The 23948-nt window shown below is 43.5% G+C and overlaps 1 protein-coding gene across 4 annotated transcripts in view; it reads right to left on the bottom strand.

Annotated features, from left to right (window-relative positions):
* ADK (adenosine kinase) overlaps positions 1-23948 on the bottom strand; it is a 161417-nt gene that overhangs the window by 59983 nt on the left and 77486 nt on the right. For all 4 annotated transcript variants that reach the window (XM_075841852.1, XM_075841853.1, XM_075841854.1 and 1 more), the window contains one exon: positions 14878-14956. In XM_075841852.1, the coding sequence (XP_075697967.1) occupies positions 14878-14956 (79 nt within the window). The remainder of the gene's footprint in view (positions 1-14877; positions 14957-23948) is intronic.

Genomic DNA, 23948 nt, shown 5'->3' with positions numbered 1-23948 from the left:
CTATGTAGTCGCTTCTCCATTTTTTAGAATGGGTCTGTTGCTATGGTACTGTAATAGGTGGTATCTGATCTATTTAGAGCCTTCAACCAGTAATCATTATTGGTCAAGGTTACTCCTGTCAGCCGACCTGAAAACGTATTCTTTTGTAGATTCTTTAAGACTAAAACTTTCGTTTTAATTGAGATTATGTTGTTTCTTTGTTCTATTTGGAGAGAGATTGTTGAATTCGGTAACCACCAGTTCATGAAAGTTCTGGTTGTAATGGCCCTGGTAAGCCAACAGAAAATACCTAAATGGCGGTTTGACCTACTGGTGTTTTATCGGGGGTTATCGGTTAGTAGGTCTCCAATTCTTATCTTCACTTTTCCTTTTTTTTCTTCTGTTAGATAGCAAAACACGTCCCAAGTGTGATTTTATGCAAGTCTAAGTAGTCTTACATGGGCCGCGTAAAACGTCACCGATCAACGAGGCAGCTCGCTGATTGGTGCTAGTTTGCTCCTTTCACACGGAGCTTTGTATGGGCGGGGACGTGTATTTATACGGATGTTAGTAAATATAAAGCATAAGGCACAACTAAAAACCAGACAAGTAAAGACCGTCCACCAAAATTTGCAGAGAGGGCAAGGAGGACTTAAAGACACCAACAATAACACAGAAGGAGCTCCAAAGACCCACAGCAGAGATGGAAGTATCTGCCCAGAGGACCACTATAAGCCATACAATCCAGAGTCAGGCTTTATGGAAAAGTGGCCAGAAAAAAAAGCCAAAAACTAAACACATTTTGGGCCAGTTCACACAATTTCCTAAAAGGAGTTTTGAGGCAGATTATTTTTTCTGCCTGTGACACACGCCATGTGAATTAGGCCATTGAGTGGCAGACACCCAAAACACATTGAAGAGTTCTCTGCTCAGATGAGTTCAGAATGCAACTTTTTGGCAATGAGAAACACTATGGCGCAAACCCAATAATTACCATCACCCCAAGAACACCACTCCCACAGTGAACCATTGGTAGGGACTGGAAAACTGGTCAGAAAAAAAATAAAACCGAATGGCATTAAACACAGGGCAAGGAAAATCTGTTGGTCTCCCAGAGATTTGAGACTGGAACGGAGGTTCACCTTCCAGCAGGACAAACACAAGGCCTAATTCACACAGTTTTTTGTAGGCAGAAATAATCTGCCTCAAAATTCCTGATTTTGAACGGTCAGCATTGTTTTCATTTTTTTCCCGCATTTTTCACAGCATTTTTTTCCTGCAGATGTTTAAGCGAATGCAAGGAACGTGGACAAAAAATAAATAAATGCTCAGTAGCTAGCGCATCAGGTTTTTCTGCCTCCCATTAATTTCAATTGGGGGTCAGAGGTGGAATCCGCAGCAAGAAAGAACATGCTGCTTTTTTTCCCCGCAAGCGGCTAAAAGCTGTCCAGCAAAGAAACGGTGTGAACTGACCCTAAACATACTGCTAAAGTTACACCTGGTGGTTTAAAGGGAAACATTATAAGGTCTTGGAATGGCCAAGTCAAAGCCCAAGCCTCAACACAAATGACAATCTGTGGCATGACTGCTGTACACCAACACATCGAAGGCTGAGTTCACATCTGCATCCGGCTTCCGTTAGACTTTTCCGTCAGGGGAACCTATGAATGGAAACCATAGCTTCTGTTTGCATTACCATTGATTTCAATGGCAATGCAAATGGTAGCTATGGTTTTCGTTCATGGGTTCCTCTGACGGAACCCATAAACGGAAGCCCGACGCAGATGTGAACTCGGCCTTACTTGAAGGAATTGGAGCAATTTTGCTAGAAGGGCAAAAATTCCAGTGTTTAGCGGTGCTAAGCCAATAGAGACTTGTCTTAGTTTTTTTACTGAGACACAAAAAGTAATTATTTGGCACCCTTAAAGCGCTAAATCAAATGGAATAATGCCCACCCCCCAAAAGAACACCACACCATTATTTAATTTTGTAATTCAACAAAACAGGAAATATCCCAGGCGAACAGGTAAATACTTAACCACTTACATACTGGGTAACTTCGATGTTGTGCCCACTATTTATAGTACAGGTTTGATTCTCGGGTACTCTTGCTACTGGTGCGATGCCAACCGGCAGATATTTCAAAACTAAAACTTTCAGAGTTTATTTCATTGCATTAAAAACAGACGAAGAACAGATTCTTGGCTGCATTAATACCGACGGCAAGGAAAATACAATATAACAGTCTGTTCAAATTGAACAGATTACGCAGTTTGTCCCTCACAAGCCAATTCATAAATAACTGCAGGGAATACCCATCAGCCTCAAACGTCCATCCATGGGCATGATTTATTTGCCAATGTGCCAGACTAGCAAGATTCGAGGTGTCCTACTCTAATGGTCATAGTTTAATTATTCCTGGAGTTGTACCAGAATCCACAATTATCACCTATTCACAGCATAAGTGGGGGCTCCACCTCCGATTGAGAGAATGAGAGTGCCAAACCCCCCGCTACGACTCACTGCGCCCTCGCAGTAAGGAGGACTTTGAATAGAGTGGCGGTCTCACATGTGCACTGACGCTCCATTCAAATACTATGGAACGGATTGAGACAGCCGAGTACAGCGCTCAACTGTTCCCATCGGCCCTATAGATATCGAATGAAATGGCAGTGCACATGGATGACAGCAGCTCCAACCAAGCTCCTCCTCCCTGCAGGGGGCGCAGTGAGGCAGAACAGAGAGTTCAGGACCCCGATTCCCACGATCAGTGGGGCCATCAGACAATTATCACCCATCAGGTGTAGATTCTGGCACAAACACATTAAATAGTTACGCACTGTCATTTATATCCCTATGTGCAAAGGGTAGCACTAAAAAGTCAAGAAATACAGCCAGTTACCTCATCCTACTTATATCTTGTATTACTCAGTGTTTTCTTTCTAATTTCCATGTTCCAAGTTTGTGCAAAAGACTCCATTTTTTGTTTTATAGTTTACACAGCTGTGTCGATCTGCTAGAATTCAGGAAATGAATGAATCATAAATGGCGCTGCTTTCCAAGCATCTCAACATGGATTGTATTACAGAAATGAGAGAGGAGGGGGTACAAGGAAAAACTTAACTCGCTTATTTAGCTCAAGTTAGAACCCAAAAAAACCACAAACATGTCACTTAGACAAATAAATCAAAAGGCTGGAATAGATTTAACCCGTCAGTGACCGCCAATGCACCTTTTCACGGCGCTGCATCAGAACAAACAAGCAGAGCAGGGAGCCGTTAAATCTCCCTGCTCTCAGCTACCAGAGGTAGAATGGGTGAGATCGATAGGAGTATCGATCTCACCCGTTTAATGCCTCAGATGCAGCGCTCAATAGCAAGCGCCACATCTGAGTGGTTGTGAAGAGAGGGAGGGAGCTCCTTCTCATCCCACCAGGACCCGGCGATAAGATCGCTGAGTGTCTGTGTCTCCAATGGCAGCCGGGGGCTTAATAAAGGCCCCCAGGTCTGCCTGTAATAAATGCCTGCTAGGCCCTGCTGATTGTAGGATCGCATATTAGAGTCCCCTAGTGGGACTAGTAAAAAATAAATTTTAAAAAAATAAATAAAAGTGAAAAATTTTTAATAAAATGAAAAACCCACCTCCCCCCCCTTACAAATTGCTTTCCTATTAAAAAAAAAGAAAAAAAAAAAAAAGTTACACATATTTGGTATCGCCGCCTCCATAACGACCAGACTATAAATCTACATTATTTAACCCGCACGGTGAACGGCATAAAAAATAAAATAAAGAACAATAGCTACTTTCTATGAATCCTGCCTTAAAAAAAAAATTTGATAAAAAGTGATCAAAAAGTCGTATCTACTCCAAAATGGTACCAATAAAAACTACAAGTCTTCCCGCAAAAAAATAAAAGGCCTCATACAACCGCATCGGCGAAACAATAAAAAAAAGTTATGGCTCTTCAAATATGGAGACACAAAAACAAATAATTTTGAAAAAAAACATACAAAATCTATACAAATTTAGTATCATTGCAATCGTAACAATCCGCTGAATAAAGTTAGTGTTATTTATACCACACGGTAAACAACGTAGATTTAAGACGCAAAAAAGTGGCAGAATAAGTTTTTTTTTCTATCCACCTACAAAAAAGTTAATCAATAAATAATATGTACCCCAAAATCGGCACAATATAAAAAGTGTGCTTTAGTGAAAACATCTTTGGCTTCTTTCACATCTGTGTCAGGGCTCCGTTCATGGGTTGTCAGAGCTTTCCGTCAGGTGAACCCATGAGCAGAATCCAAAACGGAAAACATAGGTTTCCGTTTGCAGCACCATCGATTTCAATGGTGACTGATCCGGTGCAAATGGCTCGTCACAGTTGTTTAAGGGTTCCTTCCTTTTGACAGAATCAATACCGTATTAGGCTGCGCTATTCATTCCATCAAAACGACAGAACCCTTACACAACGGTGAGAAACGGAAACCATGCACCGGACCAATCACCATTGAAATCGATGGTGATGAAAAAATTTGTTTGGACTCCTTTCATGGGTTACCCCGACTGAAGCTCAGACGGAACCCATGAACGGAGCCCTGACGCAGATGTGAATGAAGCCGGAGGCTGGATTCTCATGAGCGTGGCGTTTTTGCGCACGCAAAAACCACTTACCAGCTCCGTGTGGCAGCAGCATATGATGCGCGGCTGCGTGCTTTTCGCACAGCCGCCATCATTATGACACTCCATTTGGATGTTTGTAAACAGAAAAGCACGTGGTGCTTTTCTGTTTACATTCATCCTTTTGACAGCTGTTGCGCGAATCATGCGCGTCCCACGGAAGTGCTTCCGTGCGGCATGCGTGGTTTTCACGCACCCATTGACTTCAATGGGTACGTGATTCGCGCAAAACGCCGAAAGAACGGACATGACGTGATTTTTTTAAAGCGGACTCACGCGGAGTAAAAATCCCGCACATTTCCGCACGGCCCCATAGACTAATATAGGTCCGTGCAACGCGCGTGCAAATCACGCACGTTGCACGGACATTTTTCCCGTTAGTCTGAATAAAGCCTTAGAGTATGTTCTCACACAAACTCAAAAACATCTGAAAATACGGAGCTGTTTTCAAGGAAAAATAGCTCCTGATTTTCAGACTTTTGAGCAACTCGCGTTTTTCACTGATGTTTTTGGAGCGGTTTTCAATAGTCTATGAGAAACGGCTCCAAAAACGGCCCAAGAAGTGTCCTGCAATTCTTTTGTGGCTCTTTCAAAACGACCGTGTAAAAAAAAAAAAAAACAGCCCATCCGAACAGAACGCTGTTTTTCTCATTGCAATCAATGGGCAGATGTTTGGAGGCGTTCTGCTTCCGATTTTTCGCCTGTTTACGGCCCGAAAAACAGCCAAAAATAGCCCGTGTGAACATACCCTTAGAGTTAAACTGCTCCCGAACACTGTGGACACTACTTAACCCTGCGTACATTGCAGTGTGACAGAGTACGTACATTGTTGATCTCAGAGTAAAATAGATCTCAGAAAGTTTTTCAAGGTACCCAAAGTATCGTCAAAAGATTGATCATATTCAAAATTAGAGAAGCAGAAGTTAGCTGGTAAATGACCATAACTTTAACCCCTTTAGGACGCAGCCTGTTTTGGCCTTGTGGACAGAGGATTTTTTTCAAATCTGACGTGTCACTTTATGTGGTAATAACTCCGGAACGCTTTTACCTATCCAAGCGATTCTGAGATTGTTTTCTCGTGACACGTTGTACTTTATGTTAGTGAAAAAATTTGGTCGATAAATTCAATATTTGTGAAAAACTTCAAATTTTAGCAAAAATGTGCAAAAATGACAATTTTTCTAAATTTAAATGTGTTTGCTTGTAAGACAGATAGTAATACCACCCAAAATAGTTACTAGTTAACATCCCCCATATGTCTACTTTATGTTTGCATCATTTTTTTTCACGTACTTTTATTTTTCTAGGACGTTACAAGGCTTAGAACTTTAGCAGCAAATTCTCATATTTTCAAGAAAATTTCAATAGGCCATTTTTTCACGGACCAGTTCAGTTCTGAATTGGTTTTGAGGGCCTTCTATGTTAGAAAGTCCCCATAAATCACCCCATTTTGAAAACTGCACCCCTCAAGGTATTCAAAACCACATTCAGAAAGTATTTTAACCCTTTAGGCGTTTCGCAGGAATTAAGGCAAATTTCATTTTTTTTGCCGAAATTCATTTGTAATAAAAAAATCTGTAACACAGAAGGTTTTACCAGAGAAACAACTCAATATTTATTGCCCAGATTCTGCAGATTTTAGAAATATCCAACATGTGGCACTAGTGTCCTAATGGACTGAAGCACAGGTCTCAGAAGCAAAGGAGCACCCAGTGGATTTTGGGGCCTCCTTTTTTTAGGAATATATTTTAGGCACCATGTCAGGTTTGAGGAGGTCTTGTGGTACCTAAACAGTCGAAACCCCCGGCGACAGCTGACCTCCTGGTTCCCGGTGCACACTGTCGCCGACAGTGTGCACCAGGAAAAACTCAGTAACTGTACGTCCTCGTGCGGGAAGTAACCTCCCGCAACGACGTACAGTTACGTCCTCGTGTGGATAGGGGTTAAGAGCAGTATTATTATTATTGGGCTGCAATTGTACTCAACCTTCCCATTGGAAGAGATCTGGCACCTTCTAGAAGTCAAAGGGCCCCATTGCAAAATTCAATATATCCCTCCACCCAAACAAAAGACAACTGCATTTTAAAATGTAAAAGTCTGTTTTCCACTAGTCAAAAATGCAGTTCCCAGCAAAAAAAAAAAAAAACAAAAAAAAAAAAAATCAAGGAATTTCCGATAAAGTAGATTTATTGTCATAATTAGAAAAACATTGGCAGTAGAGGCACTCCGTATATAATCCGGGTTATATATCATTACATTTAAAATGACTGCAACAGTGAAACCTTTTAACCAGCTGTTAATGTTAAAAAAGCATAGAAAACAGAGGGGGGAAAAAAAGCAACGCAAATGAATGGTGGTAGTGCCAATATGTGCTAACCCTGCGCCATATATATTCCAGAAATCACTAAAACTACAAACACGTGGCTGCCTGGATAATCGGGATGTCCAGTTGACCATATCTTCCGGACGGGTTACCTTTTAAACGAATAGGCTTCAAATCCAGCCAAGGATTTTTTTTCTGGTTGTGATGGTCAACCGCGGGCAGCCTGATTTAGTGACATATCACACAATCCTAATGTACTATGTTTTAGGGTATGGTAACACGCAGAGTTTTTAGGCGCATTTCAGGGGCGTAAACGCTTCAAAATGTGCCTTGAAAAACGCTATACGTCTACAAACATCTACCCATTGAAGTCAATGGGCAAAACGGCGTTTAGTTCAGACGGGGCTTTTTTCTACGCTGCAGTTTTTAAAACGGTACGTAAAAAGGACCATGTCACTTCTTGAGCCATTTTTCATTGTGCCAATGGAAAAACGCTAACAAAAAAAAAAAAAGACACAAAAACGCCTGAAAATCAGAGGCGGTTTTCCCTTGAAAACCGCTCCGTAATTTTCGGCCGTTTTTGATTTTGCATGTTAACATACCCTTATTCTAAAAGGCTGCAGTATGAAAGAGAAAACATAATAGTTCTCTTTAACAGATTGACCACAAGGCCATACGATTGTAAATTGGTAATAAATATATGTGGCGGTGAAGACATTCAGAGAGGGCCGATGCCAAACTAATATAGACAGAGTGAAGATGCTGTACTGTACTACTAGAACAATTCCTCAGACGACTAGTAATTTGAGAACTTTTGGCGCCTGAGATGACAAAGGTAGGCCTCTCCCTCTTTCAAATGCCTTGGATGCCGGAGAAAACCGCGGTTAATAGGACAGGCCAGGATCAGTTGTTTCTCTGCTCCCCGCTGTGACAGTAAGAGCCCAGCTGCCAATCACCGCTGAGCTCCCGCGATCAACGCATGAGCACGTAACTGTACGTCATGGTGCCCCAATTTAAGGTGGTCCATGATGCATAGTTACATCATGGTGCATTAAGGGGTTAATAAAGGTGCATTGTAGATATTTATACAAAACAGAACTACGGTAACAGGGGGGGGGGGGGGGAAGAATGCAAGCAAGATCAAGATACACAGAGGGCGTCATCAGCAAGATATTGGTAGTCTATGTGAGCTACAGAAATGATCACATTGTATAATTGGAGTTTTATACCAAACAGTTTGCATTAGGTTTATATCCAGCAAGACTTCCTCCAGATTTCACTTGGTTCTGAGAACTAGTTGTGCTGTACTGTAGTTTGAAAGAAAACTAAGATTTTTATCAAGCTTACGTAATAATAATAATAATCTTTATTTATATAGCGCCAACATATTACGCAGCACTTTACAATTTAGAGGGAACGATGTAATGGCAGCAGGTTAATTATGCGGATCACTTTGACGCTCATCTATGCAGCTTAATCGGTCACTCGAGATGAAGAACACGGTTAGTAAGAATATTCTCTAAATGGGGGGAGGCCGTGGTGAGAGCTCATCATAGCAAGGAAAACAGGCCAGGATCTAAATCTACTCCCTACTGAGTGCAATACACGGAAATATAATAACTCTTGTACAAAAACGGTCAACATACAGCTAAATAGGTCTTACACTAGGCGCACCCCCTCCCTCCCTATGTGATCTCATTAATATAGACCTAGGGTAAATAATCAGCACCCCTTATAGCTGGTGCCCCACAGTGCTTTCCCTTTAAGGCCCTGTTCACACTGTTTTTTGCCGAGTTTTTTGGTGCGGAAACCAATCCGCAAAACTTGTCAAAAACTGCGTGAAAATGCCTCCCATTGATTTCAATGCGAGGCGGACAAGTTTTTTTTTACCGCGAGCAGGAAAAACCGTGTCGATGTAAAAAGAAGCGACATGACCTATCTTGAGGCGGTTTCCGCCTCCAAAACCCCATTTCAATCAGTCAAAAACGGGAAAAAAAAAAAAACCCACCGAGACGAGTTTGTCAAACCACTGTGCAAAAAACATCTGGAGCAGTTTTTGCAGGAGGAATTTTCCTCCTGCAAAAAACTGTGAACACAGCCTTATGTGTAACTCTGATTAATGATAACAAACATACACTGACACAAAGTTAGGCATCATTTACACGTGCGTCATATACGTGCGACTCGCATGCTTTTCACGCGTGTCGTACGCACCTATATTAGTCTATGGGGGCATGCAGACAGTCCGTGAATTTTGCTCAGCGTGAGCCCGCTGAAAAAAAACTCACGACATGTCCTATCTTTGTGCGCTGTTCGCGCATCACGCACCCATTGAAGTCAATGGGTGCGTGAAAACCACGCAGGTCGCACGGAAGCACTTCCGTGCGAACTGCGTGATTCGCGCAACAGCTGTCAAACTGAATGTAAACAGAAAAGCACCACGTGCTCTTCTGTTTACAAACATCCAAATGGAGTGTCATAATGATGGCGGCTGCGCGAAAATCACGCAGGCCGCGCATCATACGCTGATGACACACGGAGCTGTTAAGTGGCTTTTGCGCACGCAAAATGCCGTGTTTTTTGCGTGCGCAAAACGCACATGCTCGTGTAAATCAGGCCTTACACAAATATGCTTGCGAGGATAAACCGTTCATGGTGGATACTTTTTAAAGACATCCAGATTTTGCAGCTAAAATAACAGTTTGATTGCATAACCGGTGTTCATTACATTTCCATTCAAACATAAAAGTTATATACCTAGAATTAGTGGTTTTGCCAAAGAATGGCCAAGTTAAAATGTCACTGTCCTTTCAACAAAACCGTGCATAAATTAATAGTACAAGCTAATAAAATAAACTTTGTAGTGTCTTAGAGAAAAATTCCTTTTTTCACTTGGCCAATTCTCCCCTCTGCACTGAAAATTCACTCTGAACTCACTGCTAACAGGGGATGGGGATGAAGCAGCTGTAGGGAGACCGAGGCAGAAACACAGATGCTGCTGCAGCTTCTAGTAAGTGTTCTATCTGATTCTAGTGCTGGATTCACAGATACACTGCGGTGTAATGTCCTACGTGCTGCAGAGTGATAGGTGGGCAATATCTCCTCTTTGTGCTGTGTATGGCAGACATCATAGTCGCTAGTGTCTGCACTCTCAGAGAAAACGTGACAATTAGAGATCGAGCATACAGAGGGGGAAAATGCCATATAACGTCTAGAAAGTGTGTTATTCCTCATGTACACACAACAGCTTATTCTGAAGTCACTTGAAATGACAAACTCATGTTATGGGGGGGGGGGGGGGGGGTGTTCCCATTGTATGTTTTGTTTTAGTTTTTTCAGTTTTGAGACTAGCAAGTCAGTTTTCTTGCTTATCTCCATTATAAGAATAAGCCACAAATGTGAGGATCAAAAACCTATTTTCCGGAACGTACTATTGTATGATCAACGCAAGTCAAAATTGCAATGATTTCAGTTTGCCTGGAAAAAAATGTATTCAGCACTTTATTTTATACCATGGATTTATAGAATAAATGGCAACTCTATCGCGGTAGTTTTAGTTGGCACTACGCCCTCACGTACAGAAAGGAAATCCGTAGAACTTTATACTGCTTTTTCCCATGACTGCAGACAGCCCCAGCCGTGGCTCACTATAACTAGCATGGCAAAATTCCCAGGTACAAATGCTTTCTAGGAGAACTGATGTGTGAGTGATGAAGGGGGGAGGGGGGTGTGGACACAAGTAGAGAGGAAAAACTGAGATTCCAGGAGGAATGTAACAAGATAGACATGAAATAAACGGATCGGAATTCCAGACTTTTAAAATGTACGGTCAGCGCTCCCAGACACGGTGGAGCTGCGACTGCCCTGATTTATGAACTGTGATCGAGTTACATAGATACTGGCATTAAACAAAAAAAAACAAAAAAAGAAAACACAGGATTGACAACGGAAAGAAAAGGCCATTTTTTTATTTTTTTTTTGTTGTATTACTACATGTATTAAAGACACCTGAGAGTTAAGTTAAAAAACACCCCTTAAACACAGCGGTTTAATACTGAAAAGCGAAGGGTTTAAACTAGGTGGTAATACAAAAATCCCACAACTGGTGTTTTTATGACCGTCAATGTGATGGTAGTCTGACCTCCAAAACCCCCATAGTTACCAAGAATGAGGGGCTTCAAGCTGAAATGGTCACACGTGCGGAGATTTACCATCACTTAACGGGACGTCAGAAGTGGCCACATTCCGCTTCCATTCACTATGAATCACTTTAAATGGGTTGTCTCACCCAAAAAATCTGTAAAACACCGGTGGTGTCAAAATTCTCACTGCACCTCCAGATGAATTCCTTTAGGGGGTAGTTTCCAAAATAGGGTCTTTTTGGAAGGGTTGCAAACCCATAATGGTGCCTGGAAAACATCCTAATAAAAATGGAGGCACCAAAATTTTAAAGACGCTTCTACATTATCGGAGGCCTCTTTTTCAGTCAAGTAGCACACTAGGGCAACATTATTTAGGGATATTTTTAAAAACGGCAGTCAGGGTAAAATAGATGGAGTTTCTTTCTACAGATCATGAACAGGACTCGAGCGGCACACACGGTCGTGTGCAAGAGGGCTTAAAGCGGCTCGGTCACCAGATTATAACTTGATTATCTCCTACATAATCTGATCGGCGCTGTAATGTAGATAATAGCAGTGGTTTTTATTTTTAAAAACGATAATTTTCGAGCAAGTAATAAGCAATTTTACATTTATGCTAATGAGTTTCTTAATGACCAACCAACTGGGAGTGTTTTACATTTTACCAACTGGGCGTTGTACAGAGAAGTGTATGACGCTGACCAATCAGTGACCAATCAGCGTCATACACTTCTCATTGTTCCAGCCCATTGTTACAGCGTGATTGTGCAGTGAAAGAAGCTGGGGTGGAATAATGAGAAGTGTATGACGCTGATTGGTCACTGATTTAAGAACTAATTAGCATAAATCTAAAATTGTTCATAACTTGTTAAAAAAATGACAGTTTTTCAAAACAAAAACCACTGCTGTTATCTACATTCCAGCGCCGATCAGATTATGTAGGAGATAGAGCACTTATAATCTGGTGACAGAGCCTCTTTAAAGAGACTGTCACCACATTATAAGTGCCCTGTCTCCTATATAAGGAGATCGGCGCTGTAATGTAGGTGACACTAATGCTTTTTATTTAAAAACCCGATCTATTTTCACAACGTTAGGAGCGATTTTAGTTTATGCTAATGAGCTTTCTTAATGCCCAAGTGGGCGTACTTTTACTTTTGACCAAGTGGGCGTTGTACAGAGGAGTGCATGACGCTGACCAATCAGTGACCAATCGGCATCATGCACTCCTCTCCATTCATTTACACTGCACTAGCGATATAGATATATCACTATGTGCAGCCTCATACACAAACCCTAACATTACTACAGTGTCCTGATAATGAATACACATGAAATCCAGCCTGGACGTCATGTGTACTCACAATCCTGACACTTCTGAATCTTTTCTGGGAGATTTACAGCAACGGATACGAAATCTCGTTTACCTCGTAATCTAGCGAGATTTCGTATCCGTTGCTGGAGTCTCACAAAAAAGATTCAGAAGTGTCAGGATTCTGAGTACACATGACGTCCAGGCTGGATTTCATGTGTATTCATTATCAGGACACTGTAGTAATGTTAGGGCTTGTGTATGAGGCTGCACATAGTGATATATCTATATCGCTAGTGCAGTGTAAATGAATGGAGAGGAGTGCATGATGCTGATTGGTCAGCGTCATGCACTCCTCTGTACAACGCCCACTTGGTCAAAAGTAAAAGTACGCCCACTTGGGCATTAAGAAAGCTCATTAGCATAAACCAAAATCGCTCCTAACGTTGTGAAAATAGATCGGTTTTTTAAATAAAAAGCATTACTGTCACCTACATTACAGCGCCGGTCTCCTTATATAGGAGACAGGGCACTTATAATGTGGTGACAGAGTCTTTAAGCTTTCATACGCCAGAAACTTTTACATATGTACTTGTGCAGCTACCGGATAACTCAGGATGTATTTTGGCTGACTGGTCCACTGCAGAGAATCAATTACCACACCCATAATAATAATATTTTTATTGCATTAATTCACAATTCTTTCTTTGGTGAAACCGCAATCTCTCCCTGGCACTCCTCTCCTGGGCAACCTTCCGCTACAAACTGCAGCCAAATACTAGCGACGCTGCCAGGATAGAGAGCGGAGTAACAGGTTTTATACTCCCTCCGGGAGTACCAGTATCTCAGACTTTATATGACGCTCAATGATGGAATGTAAAGCTCATCTGTGACGTGAAAATTTTTTAATTTTTTTTTGCCCGTTTAACAGATTCAAAAACTTTGAACATTTCTATTTATGCTGGTTAATATGTGCTAAAGCAAAAAGGAACAGAGCCAAGAATAAGGCGAATGGATTTGCATAACAATAACATTCCTTGGTAGAACTTGATGGACATGTGTCCTTTCAACCGTACGAACTATGTAATGATCTGCATTAGAACATATATTACGTACAGGTTACAAAGCTGCTTACACCATAGAACAGATTGCGGAATTGACACAGTGGAGTCCCATTATTACGACCAACTCCTACTTTCGACGTCGGCAGCGCGTAGCCCATGAAGGAAGTGATGTGTGATAGGCTGTCTGAACACATCAGTTGTTGCCATGGGTAAAAGGGGCGATCAGAGTTGCAAAAAGACATGATTATTGGCTTTCAGGCCAAGGGTGGCGGTATTTCTCAAACAGCGCAGTTTGTGACCTGTTCGCATGCTGCTGTGGTGAGAGTATCATGAGTGGACAAATGGCACCACTGGTAATAACAGACGTGGAAACTGCATAGCACCACTTACCATTGATGGGAGAGGTGGTCCGCTACGAAGTTGCGAGGACCGAACGAAACGCTACAGTAGAGCAGCTTACCATGAAAATCAACCATGGGGCTACTAGACGTGTGTCTAAAACACTTCAGCGAACCCGACTGCGTATGGGGCTCCAAAGCAGACGGATGGCCGCTACTCCTCTGCGAACAAAGGTGAATCAGGGGAAAACAAGGCCTCAATTTACACGGCAGTATCGGAATTGGACCACCGATGATTGGCAAAGGGTTGCCTTCACCGATGAGTGACGTTTTCGGCTTCATCGAACGGATGGACGTTGGAGTGTCAGGCGAGAAACATAAGAGAACAAACACTCTGCAACCATTGCTGGAGGAACACAAGCTGGTGGCGGCAGAGTTATGGTCGGAGGAATTTTTTGTTACAGATCACGTCCACCCATACATGCAGTTTGTCTTCCCTGGTGAAGATAGAATCTTCCAGCAAGACAATGCGACACGTCAAACGTCTAGAAATGTCCGACACTGGTTGGAAGGGCGCGACCAAGACTTCCAAGTACTTCCCTGGCCCCCTAATTCACCAGACTTGAACCCAATTGAGAATCTGGGGGACCACCCCGCTCGCCTTGTTAGCTCTTTGGATCCTCCCCCACGCACCTTCCAGGAAATGTGGGATACACTGCAGTCAGCATGACTCCAGATACCAGAGACAACCTACCCGCACCTTATTGAGTCCCTTCCATCCGTCCAACTTTTGTCCGTGCTGCACACAGCGGTTACTCTGGATATTAGCTGCTGGTCAGAATAATGGTACTCGATTATGTATATTGCTAGGTCAAGGGCATTGACGATCTTCGACTCATGTCGAAAATGTGCACGAATATGGACTTCTGAAAATGCATGTGATTTGATACTCTTTATTAAATGGTTAGTGGGGAAAAAATAAAAAGCAAAACACAAACTAACAAAAAAACAAAATAAAAAAGTTGACCCTAGAACTAACCTGAGCCACCTTAACGGAATTCTGAGTGGAGCCACCGGCATGATAATCAACATTGAACCTTTTCACCAATTCTTCAAACCTGCAAGACAGCATAAGAGATGGGTCAGTTAGAAGGCAGTTCCCGCAGGGGGAGTTTAGAAGCCAAAATGTAAAAAAAAACCTGCTGGGATGTGGGTCAGCAGGATACACTGCGCTCATTAGTTTCTTTACAAGGTGTGAGCTGAGAAAACCAAGGGTAGAAACACATTAAGAGACCAGAAAAGCACGACCTGCACATAAACCGCATTGGCATGGAGACAAAGGTCTCCGAGAAAAGGAGGATGAGGTTCCTTGCCTGCAAAACACTCATTACACGTGAAACTAGACTATAACCGAGAAGTAACAATATTCTGCTCCAGAGGGGACATTCAAACCTGGAGCACTTTCTCATTTATGTCCATACACACCAGTTCTCCGCTATATACGAGAAAGCCATATTTATTTGAGACGATTAAGCATTGTAGCGTTTCCGTATGGCCTATCCGGCGACTGCGGAACAGGTAACTGCAAACTTAACACCTCCACGATGCCCTTAGACAGCTGTAATAGGGGCCCATTTTGACATCCATGTTACAGCCGCTACATTGGGACCTACCACGGCTCTACGGACCCAGACTTAGATCACCAAAGATCCCTATGGTGATCTAAGCCCGATACAGTACAACCGTGGGTGTTCAGGTGTGGTGCTTGTATTATGGGTGTCTGAAAGTGGCCTTGACCCTGGGGCCACTATTTTGTTAGTGAGGAATGTAGCACCCCCCCCCGTGACCAACTATAACCCCCTCCACACACACTGGAACAAAATGAAAAAACAAAACAAAAACACATGGAGTAATTCAGTTCTGTATGACTAATAACGACTCGAAAGGGAACCTGCCACCAGGCATGCGGCTTAAACAATGGTTTGTAAGCGTGCCGCCAGGTAAGTTCACATGTAGCGTAAATACTGCGGATTATACGCAGCATTTGCGAAAAAATGTGCAGCACAATACAGGAGCAGAAGAGTGGACGAGATGCGTAAGTGAGAAGTGGAAAAACCGCTCAGATATTGACCTGCGGTGCATTTGTTTTAATCCACAGAATGTCAATTGTATTTGCATAATCGCTGCTTTAGTGTTGCGGGTTTTCCCCCATTGAATTCAACGGGAAGGTAAAACCCACAACAAATGTTGCAATTTTTGTGGCAGAAAATCTGCGATTCTTCTTCGTCCAGGCCGGCCTCCTAGGATGACGTTTCCATCGCATGTGACTGCTGCAGCCAATCACAAGCTGAAGTGGTCACATGGGATGAAACGTCATTCTAGGCGGCCAGGGGTGCAGGACGTCAGGCGGTAGTATGGGCGGATATTTTTTCCCTCTGCGGACATTCTGGCCGAAAAACTGCACCACAGTTTGGTGGGGTTTTTCGGCCATAATTCTCTGCAGCCACCGAGGCGGATATGCTGTGTACCTTTACGCAGCGTATCCGTCCTGTGTGAACTTACCCTTACTGGCCATGCACATTACACACGTTAGCCATCATACATATATTTGTCGGAGAGGATTCAAGCAATTATTACATAGAAGCTTCTGGAGAACAGGCCTGAAACGCGCAGTCTTCTGGCTATGTTCACATTGAAGTTGGTGCACACGAATAAAAGTTTAACATATGACAAATCAGCAGGCGGTATAGGAGATAGAACATGAAAAGAGTTAATGTACAGTAAACTTGCGGCTATTTCCATGGCAACCTTGCCTCCGGCATCCGTTAGGAAATAGTGGGTTTATTATAGAACTTACTTTCGCGTCTTCGTATCATAGTGAGGGACTTCAGACAATACACAGATTTTTTGCTTAACCCTTTCGTACCATGCCTCCATTTTTTAATGTAAGCACAGACAACAATGCTACATACACTAGAGGGACAAAAGTATTGGGACAAACCTCCTAACTTCTTAATGACGCAGCCTAGTTTAGGTCTTAAGGCTCAGACCCCAGTAGCGGTCTCCACCATTCTGGATAAGGACTTGCTGGTTGCAATTTAGTTTCAGCTAAAAACAACAAACACAATAACTCGCATCTAAAAGACCATCAGTGGTAACCTCAATGTGATCCACCGGAGCGAGGATGGGGACTAGAGTAAAGAAAGTTTAAGGCCCCATGGATACGAACGAGTTTTTGAGTCTGCAATTCACCCGCAAAAAGACGACACTCCGCGGCCATCCGTGTCGTAACCATGGGCAGTGTACACAGCTACAGCCGTGCTTTTGAACCTGCAATTCATCCGCAAATGTGCGGACCCATTCATTTCTATGGGCCAATACACACTACCGTGGTTTACACGGACAGTGTAGGGGCCGCAATTGTGGACAGCAAAAACCCAGGACAAGTCAATTTATGGGCCGCAATCGCGGTCCAGCATTATTGAAATGAATGCACATCTTTTGTGTGCATGGTCAGTGACTGCGGACAGCCCGCGGAGGACTCCGTGGCCGCGCTACGACCGTGTGCATGAAGCCTAAGTGTAGGGTGAATCAGCATCCTTTTTAATGGGTCAATAGGACACCAGGGGTTGTTAAAGATCCCCTTTGTTATTTTCCAAACGCCATTTAAAAAATACATTAAACGTGTCAGCTTAAAACTGTAAAAACGACCTGCACCCCTTTACTAAAAAAAAAAAGTACAAAAAAAAAAAACACCACACAAGATAAAATCATGTGTTCGTATTTAAATATATTGGAACAATATGTACTGAGAGAGGGAAATGGAATAGTCAAGGCCACAGAAATATATATATATAAAAAAATCTAATTCTTCAGTACATCCGGAACATAGCAAACAGCAGACATTATACAGAGGTCCACGGAGATCAGGTAAGGTTGTAAAAAGTTGATTTTTTTTCTATATCCTCAGTCTTCACACAAATATAATGGCGTCAGTGTTGGGGGAACAGGTTATTTACTAGTTACTCAATCCCGGGTGCACATACTGCTATTCCGAACAATTATTCAAATTGCCGTTATGCCCTTGCCTACTGAAATTCACAGAAGAAACAACTCGTAGCCGGGAAGAAAGCCAAAAATAATTTCCTATGGTGCCATAGTGTCTACGTAAGAAACTTGTCAGCACATACTAGTACACATCCGTTCAAAGCTGAAAACATGTCAAACGGAGTTCCTGGCTAACCGTTCATAAGAGGCTTCTATGGCCGGGTTCCCACGGGACGAACATGCTGCGTAAAAACCACGCAGCGTATCCGACCTGGAACCCGCAGTACATTCCGTCTGAAAACCACATCACATTGTGGTGCGTTTTTTCGAACTGAGTTTTCACCGCAGAAAGCGGAGGTAAAAACCGCTCATACTTACGCCCTACGTAGGCCGTTCTGGCGACGCGTCCCTACATTGCAGTCCAGTCCGGCCTCCCCGGAGGATGAAGCAGCCGAGGTGACGCAACATCAACCCAGGAGGCAGGACTGCAGGAAGAAGGAGTGTGTTCTGGGTAAGTAAGATTTATCTTTATTTTTCCGTAGTTACACGTTTTGCGGCGTAATCGCTGCAATAGTCGCAACACTGCTTTCTATTGCGGGTTTTGCATCCCCATTGAAGTCAATATGGAAAACCCGCAACGGGAGGGGGGGGGGGGGGAATGGCAGCATAAATTGACATGCTGCGGAATTAAATTCCGCACCGCAGATCAATTTATCAACATTTACGCTGCGTTCGTTTTCCACAGCATGGGAATGAGATTTTCTGAACCTCATCCACTTTGCTAGTACTGCAAACGCTGCGGAATTTCCACACAGAAATCCGTTGTGGAAATTATGCAGCGTTTACGCTACGTGGGAACCCGGCCTACCTGTTCCCTGAATCGGATTCAAGTTTTATTAAAAGGGGTTGTCCACTACCGGACAACTGATTACCGATCCACCATTTGATCGGTGGGGGTCCGACACCTGGACCCCACACCCATCAGCTTCTCAGACTGCCTCCGGGCAACGGACGTCCATGCCGGAAACAGATGGCTCCGAGGACGGAATAGCGGCCGAGCTGCCGCTCTGCTTTTATTCAAGTGAATAGTAGCCAAGCAGCAGTTCGCCCGCTATACAATGTCAACTGCTTTCTGCTCCGTATGTTGCATAATGTGCAATGTCATCCGATGCCCGCAAGCAGCCAATCGGTGTGGGGTCCAGGTGTCGGACCACCACTGATTGTATACGGAGGACCTATCCGCTGGATAGTACATCAGTAGTTCAACCCCTTTAACTTCTACCTGCAAAAGGATGGATGCGGACAGACGTTGCGCAGTTTAATCAGGTTTGCTTTACTCATGTCCAGTGGGAACAAAAAAAAGATTAAAATTCAACCCGTCTGACCATTACCGTCAGGCAATCCAAAATACATATTGCATAAGGGTTGCGTCAAAATCACTAACAAATATCAAATGCGTACGGCCAGTTCTAAACCGAGTTAGTCGGCCAGATACTTTGCACAATGTTCGTTTTCCCATTTTATTTTTGCGGTCTGGTCTCCGGGCAACTCACGGACAATGGAAAACCATGGTCGGGTGCATTGGCCCATAGGTTAACCTGTGTTTTATACTATAGGCAATTGCGGATAGTAGACGGTCGCAAATACACTCATGTGCATGAGGCCTTAGTGTCCATTAAACGTTAGAGGGAGGTGGGTGGGGAGTATGGGGTAGGGCCAATGGACTGGCGCAGGGCAAATATGGTGCCTATGTTCAAAAAGGGCTCTAGGTCTTCCCTGGGTAATTATAGACCAGTAAGCTTAACATCCATTGCGGGGAAAATGTTTGAGGGGCTATTGAGGGACTATATACAGGATTATGTGACAAAAATACTAAGGACAGATGTCAAACTAACCAGATCTGTTTTTATGAAGAGGTGAGCAAAAGCATAGACAGAGGGGCCGCTGTGGATATAATGTTTTTGGACTTTGCAAAGACATTTGACACTGCCCCTCATAGACGTCTAATGGGTAAATTAAGGACTATAGGTTTAGAAAGTATAGTTTGTAATTGGATTGAGAATTGGCTCAAGGACCGTATCCAGAGAGTTGTGGTCAATGATTCCTACTCTGAATGGTCCCCGGTTATAAGTGGTGACCCCAGGGTTCAGTGCTGGGACCACTATTATTCATCTTATTTATTAATGATATAGAGGATGGGATTAATAGCACTATTTCTATTTTTGCAGAGGACACCAAGCTATGTAGTAATGTTCAGTCTATGGAAGATGTTCATGAATTACAAGGGGATTCGGACACACTAAGTGTTTGGGCGTCCACTTGGCAAATGAGGTTTAATGTAGATAAATGTAAAGTTATGCATCTGGGTACCAACAACCTGCATGCATCATATGTCCTAGGGGGAGCTACACTGGCGGATTCACTTGTTGAGAAGGATCTGGGTGTAATAATCTGCAGCATCATATGTCCTAGGGGGCGCTACACTGGGGGAGTCACTTGTATAGAAGGATCTGGGTGTACTTGTAAATCATAAACTATATAACAGCATGCAATGTCAATCAGCGGCTTCAAAGGCCAGCAGGATATTGTCGTGTATTAAAAGAGGCATGGACTCGCGGGACAGGGATGTAATATTACCACTTTACAAAGCATTAGTGAGGCCTCATCTAGAATATGCAGTTCAGTTCTGAGCATATGTCCTTTTTTAACTGTACCAACTATGTAACTCACAAGTTCAGCCCGCTCCATATGCTGCGGGGTAAGTAATCCCGGCCGTTTAGACACTTGGATACCACGGTGAACAGCGACTGCGGCTTCTAAGTCGCTAGAAAGAGGGGAGCCCCCTCTGTCACTCCACCATAGGATACCAAGCTCTAGTTCTTATATTTTAGTCATGGCAAGCGGTAAAAATTATTACATACGTCATTGGCAGTGAAAGAGATGGTCTGGGTTCTTCTAGATCAAAAAGGTGTCAATTCAAAATATTAGAAACCCAAGATGAAGATAAGTGGGAGAAATCATTGGTCCCAAAAACCTGTCTGCAAACAGCTTGCTGGGGCCTCTTGCAACAGAATATAAATTGTCCCCAGACGTTATCTTGAGGTGAACATAAACCGGATCATTTAAAAGCTTTTAAGCACAGATCCCATCGAAAAATAAGGATAGCGTTCGGAAAGGTTTTCTTCGCATGGAACCAATCCTGCTTTTGGCAAAAAGCGTATGGATGTAGCATGGAGCAAACCACAGCGGCACAAATGTGCACTTAGGTTGGGTAAACCAACGTCCCTGGAATTACAACCAAAACCACAACCGTTACCCAGCACGGCATTAACTATTGTGCACGACCACCAGTCAGAAAAAAAGATAGCAAAAAGATTCGATTTGGCACATTCCAAAAAAGAAGGCAATGTACTGCAGAGCCCCAAAAAAAACATTTATTTCCCAGGTGTAGAAAAGCACCTCACATCAGTCCGCCAGATCACGAGTACCCGCCAGGAGGTTGGAGTATCTAGTTCAAAGTCAAGTTGTGGAACAATATCGTATGGGCAGAGGATACAAAGAGCAACTTGTACCAGAATGATGGGAAGAGAAGAGTTTGGAGAAGGGAAGGAACTGCTCATCAACTTAATCTGCCAAGCGTGGTGAAGGTCCTGTTAGGGCCCTTTAACAGGGGCCAATTATCAGGCAAACGAGCATTCATAGAACGCTCGTTCCCGATCATTGCCGGGTGTGAACAGGGAAACCATCAGCCGATGAACGCGCAAACGCTTCTTCATCAGCTGATCGTATCGTTCCTGCAGCAGAAACTTATCGTTGTCGGCAGCACACACCCCGTGTAAATCGCGAGACGTGATGACGACGACATGATGGAAATTAATGGGGCTGAACGATCGTAGTAACGAGCGCTCGTCCCCATACATTAGAGAAAGTTGCAGCAATTTATATGACTGAAAAGCCATCATCACCTGCTGCAGAAACCACCCCTTTCAGTTGAATGAATTAGATTTGCAGTAGCAAAAATTTCTCAAACAAAATCTGCAGCGAGTGACTACACCGTTATGGTGTCGGTAAGTACGGCTGCCAATAGAACCGGTTCCTTTTTGATCAATTGACTTGTTGTTTTTTGGGGGGGGGATAACCCATAGCGTAGTCACTGCTGCCCTGAACCTGTACAGCAATACCTACTTAATCTAGATGAACACTCATCTGCTCTAAGGCCTCATGCACACAACAGTGTTCAGTCTGTGATAAACTGACCGCATGTGAAGACGCATTTCCCGTACCGAACACCGTTCAGGGAGCCGGGCTCCTCTCATCATAGATACGTATGACGCTAGGTGTCCCCGATTTCAGTACGACACCGTATTCCCACGTGGAGGCAGGGACACCTAGCGTCATCCATAACTATGAGGAGGAGCCCGGGTCCCTGAATGGTGTTCGGTCCTGGAAATGTGGCCGACACGTGGTCCATATATCATGGACCGAACACGGTTGTGTGCATGAGGCCGAATAGTATATTGTGCAGTATATAGAAAATCTCTGAATAGTGACCAGTATATAGAACAGACTGATGCTAGCTTCTAATTATTTCTCATTTTTGACACAGTCCGTCTAAACATTTGCTCAATTACCACCAATCATTAATAAGGACACATTCACACGCGGCGATGATGAAGTAGAGATTGGAATTGCCATTACTGCCCTGTGTGAATGTACGAATCTGTTCCTCATATTTCTATATGAAATCTGCGCTGGTAAATGCCATGCTAACTACTTTCATGGCTCTTAGGGCTTATTCAGACGAGCGTATTATGGCGGTCTGTTAAAAAACGGACAGCACACCGACCCATGCAATTCAATGGGGCTGTTCACATGGCCGCTGTTTTAAGGGACCGTATGAAGAGCCCTTGAAAAAAAATAGGACAGGTCCTATTTTCTCCCATTTTCGTAGATCCCTCAACAGACTCAAGTCTATGAGGGATCCCTGAAACCGGGTCCCGCAGGGCTGCGGCTAGGACACGTCCGAGTACACACTCGTCTGAATAAGCCCTTACACACTGTAATGCATATGCCATCTTGTTCGCTTGTAAAGACCACGGCGATTACGTTACGTCATGGAGCTCTAGTTCTCCTTGGTAAAGGTATTATTTATACGGCATGAGTGGACGGTACAAATATAATGATCATATCCTGCAGCCTAAATCATTACCAGTATGACAATGTGAACGGTGGGTTATAGGAATGATCTGTAAAGAGAGGCGGGTAACGCTGCAGTAATCACCTCGGTGGCACAGCCTCACCCCTTACTTCTAAATTCACAAGGCTTGATAGAGCGTCTCGTGGGGAGTTCAATGGACGATTAGCTGCCGCGTACACACTCCGAGAGCAGGAGGCCCATTTTCTCCAGATGACTCATTACCAGCAGAATAAAGGACTTCCAGATTTAAATACCAAGCACTAAAAATAACACCGGCAGCCACTAACACTCGTGCCCCTCCCCCACTTCACGGCTTGTCCTGTCTCCTGGATTTCATAGGTGAAAAATGCTCTGCATATGAAATATGGAAGCTGTTAAATGGACAATAAAAAACTGCAGAATGAGAAATCTTCGTAGGAAAAATTAAGAGCAGCTCAGGAGGAAATAGCAGCCGACGCTATCCTTAGGGTCCTTATACACCGGCCAATTTTGGCCGTAACAACGAGCGCCGATCAACGAGACAGCTCATCGTTCGGCGCCCGTTTGCTCCTTTCACAAGGTGCTATGTATGGGGACGGGCACTCGATACTACGATCACTCGCTCCCCTACATTTCTATCATGTCGGCAGCACGTCTCTATGTTTACACAGGGAGATGTGCTGCCGACAGCGATAATATTTTCTGCCGCAGAATCTATACGATCAGCCGACGAACGAGCGTTTGCTCATTCGTCGGCTGATCGCGGTCTCGTTTACGCAGGGCAGTGATCGGGAACCAGCGTTCTATGAATACTCGTTTGCCCAATAATTGGCCGGTGTAGAATGATCCCCTGATGATGAAGCGCTTGCTTGTTAGTCGGCTGATCG

This window comes from Rhinoderma darwinii, chromosome 11 (assembly GCF_050947455.1).
Source record: "Rhinoderma darwinii isolate aRhiDar2 chromosome 11, aRhiDar2.hap1, whole genome shotgun sequence".
In the NCBI taxonomy this organism is placed as follows: domain Eukaryota; kingdom Metazoa; phylum Chordata; class Amphibia; order Anura; family Rhinodermatidae; genus Rhinoderma; species Rhinoderma darwinii.
Note: the sequence above shows the minus strand (reverse complement) of the source record. Positions and strands in the feature narration are given on the sequence as shown.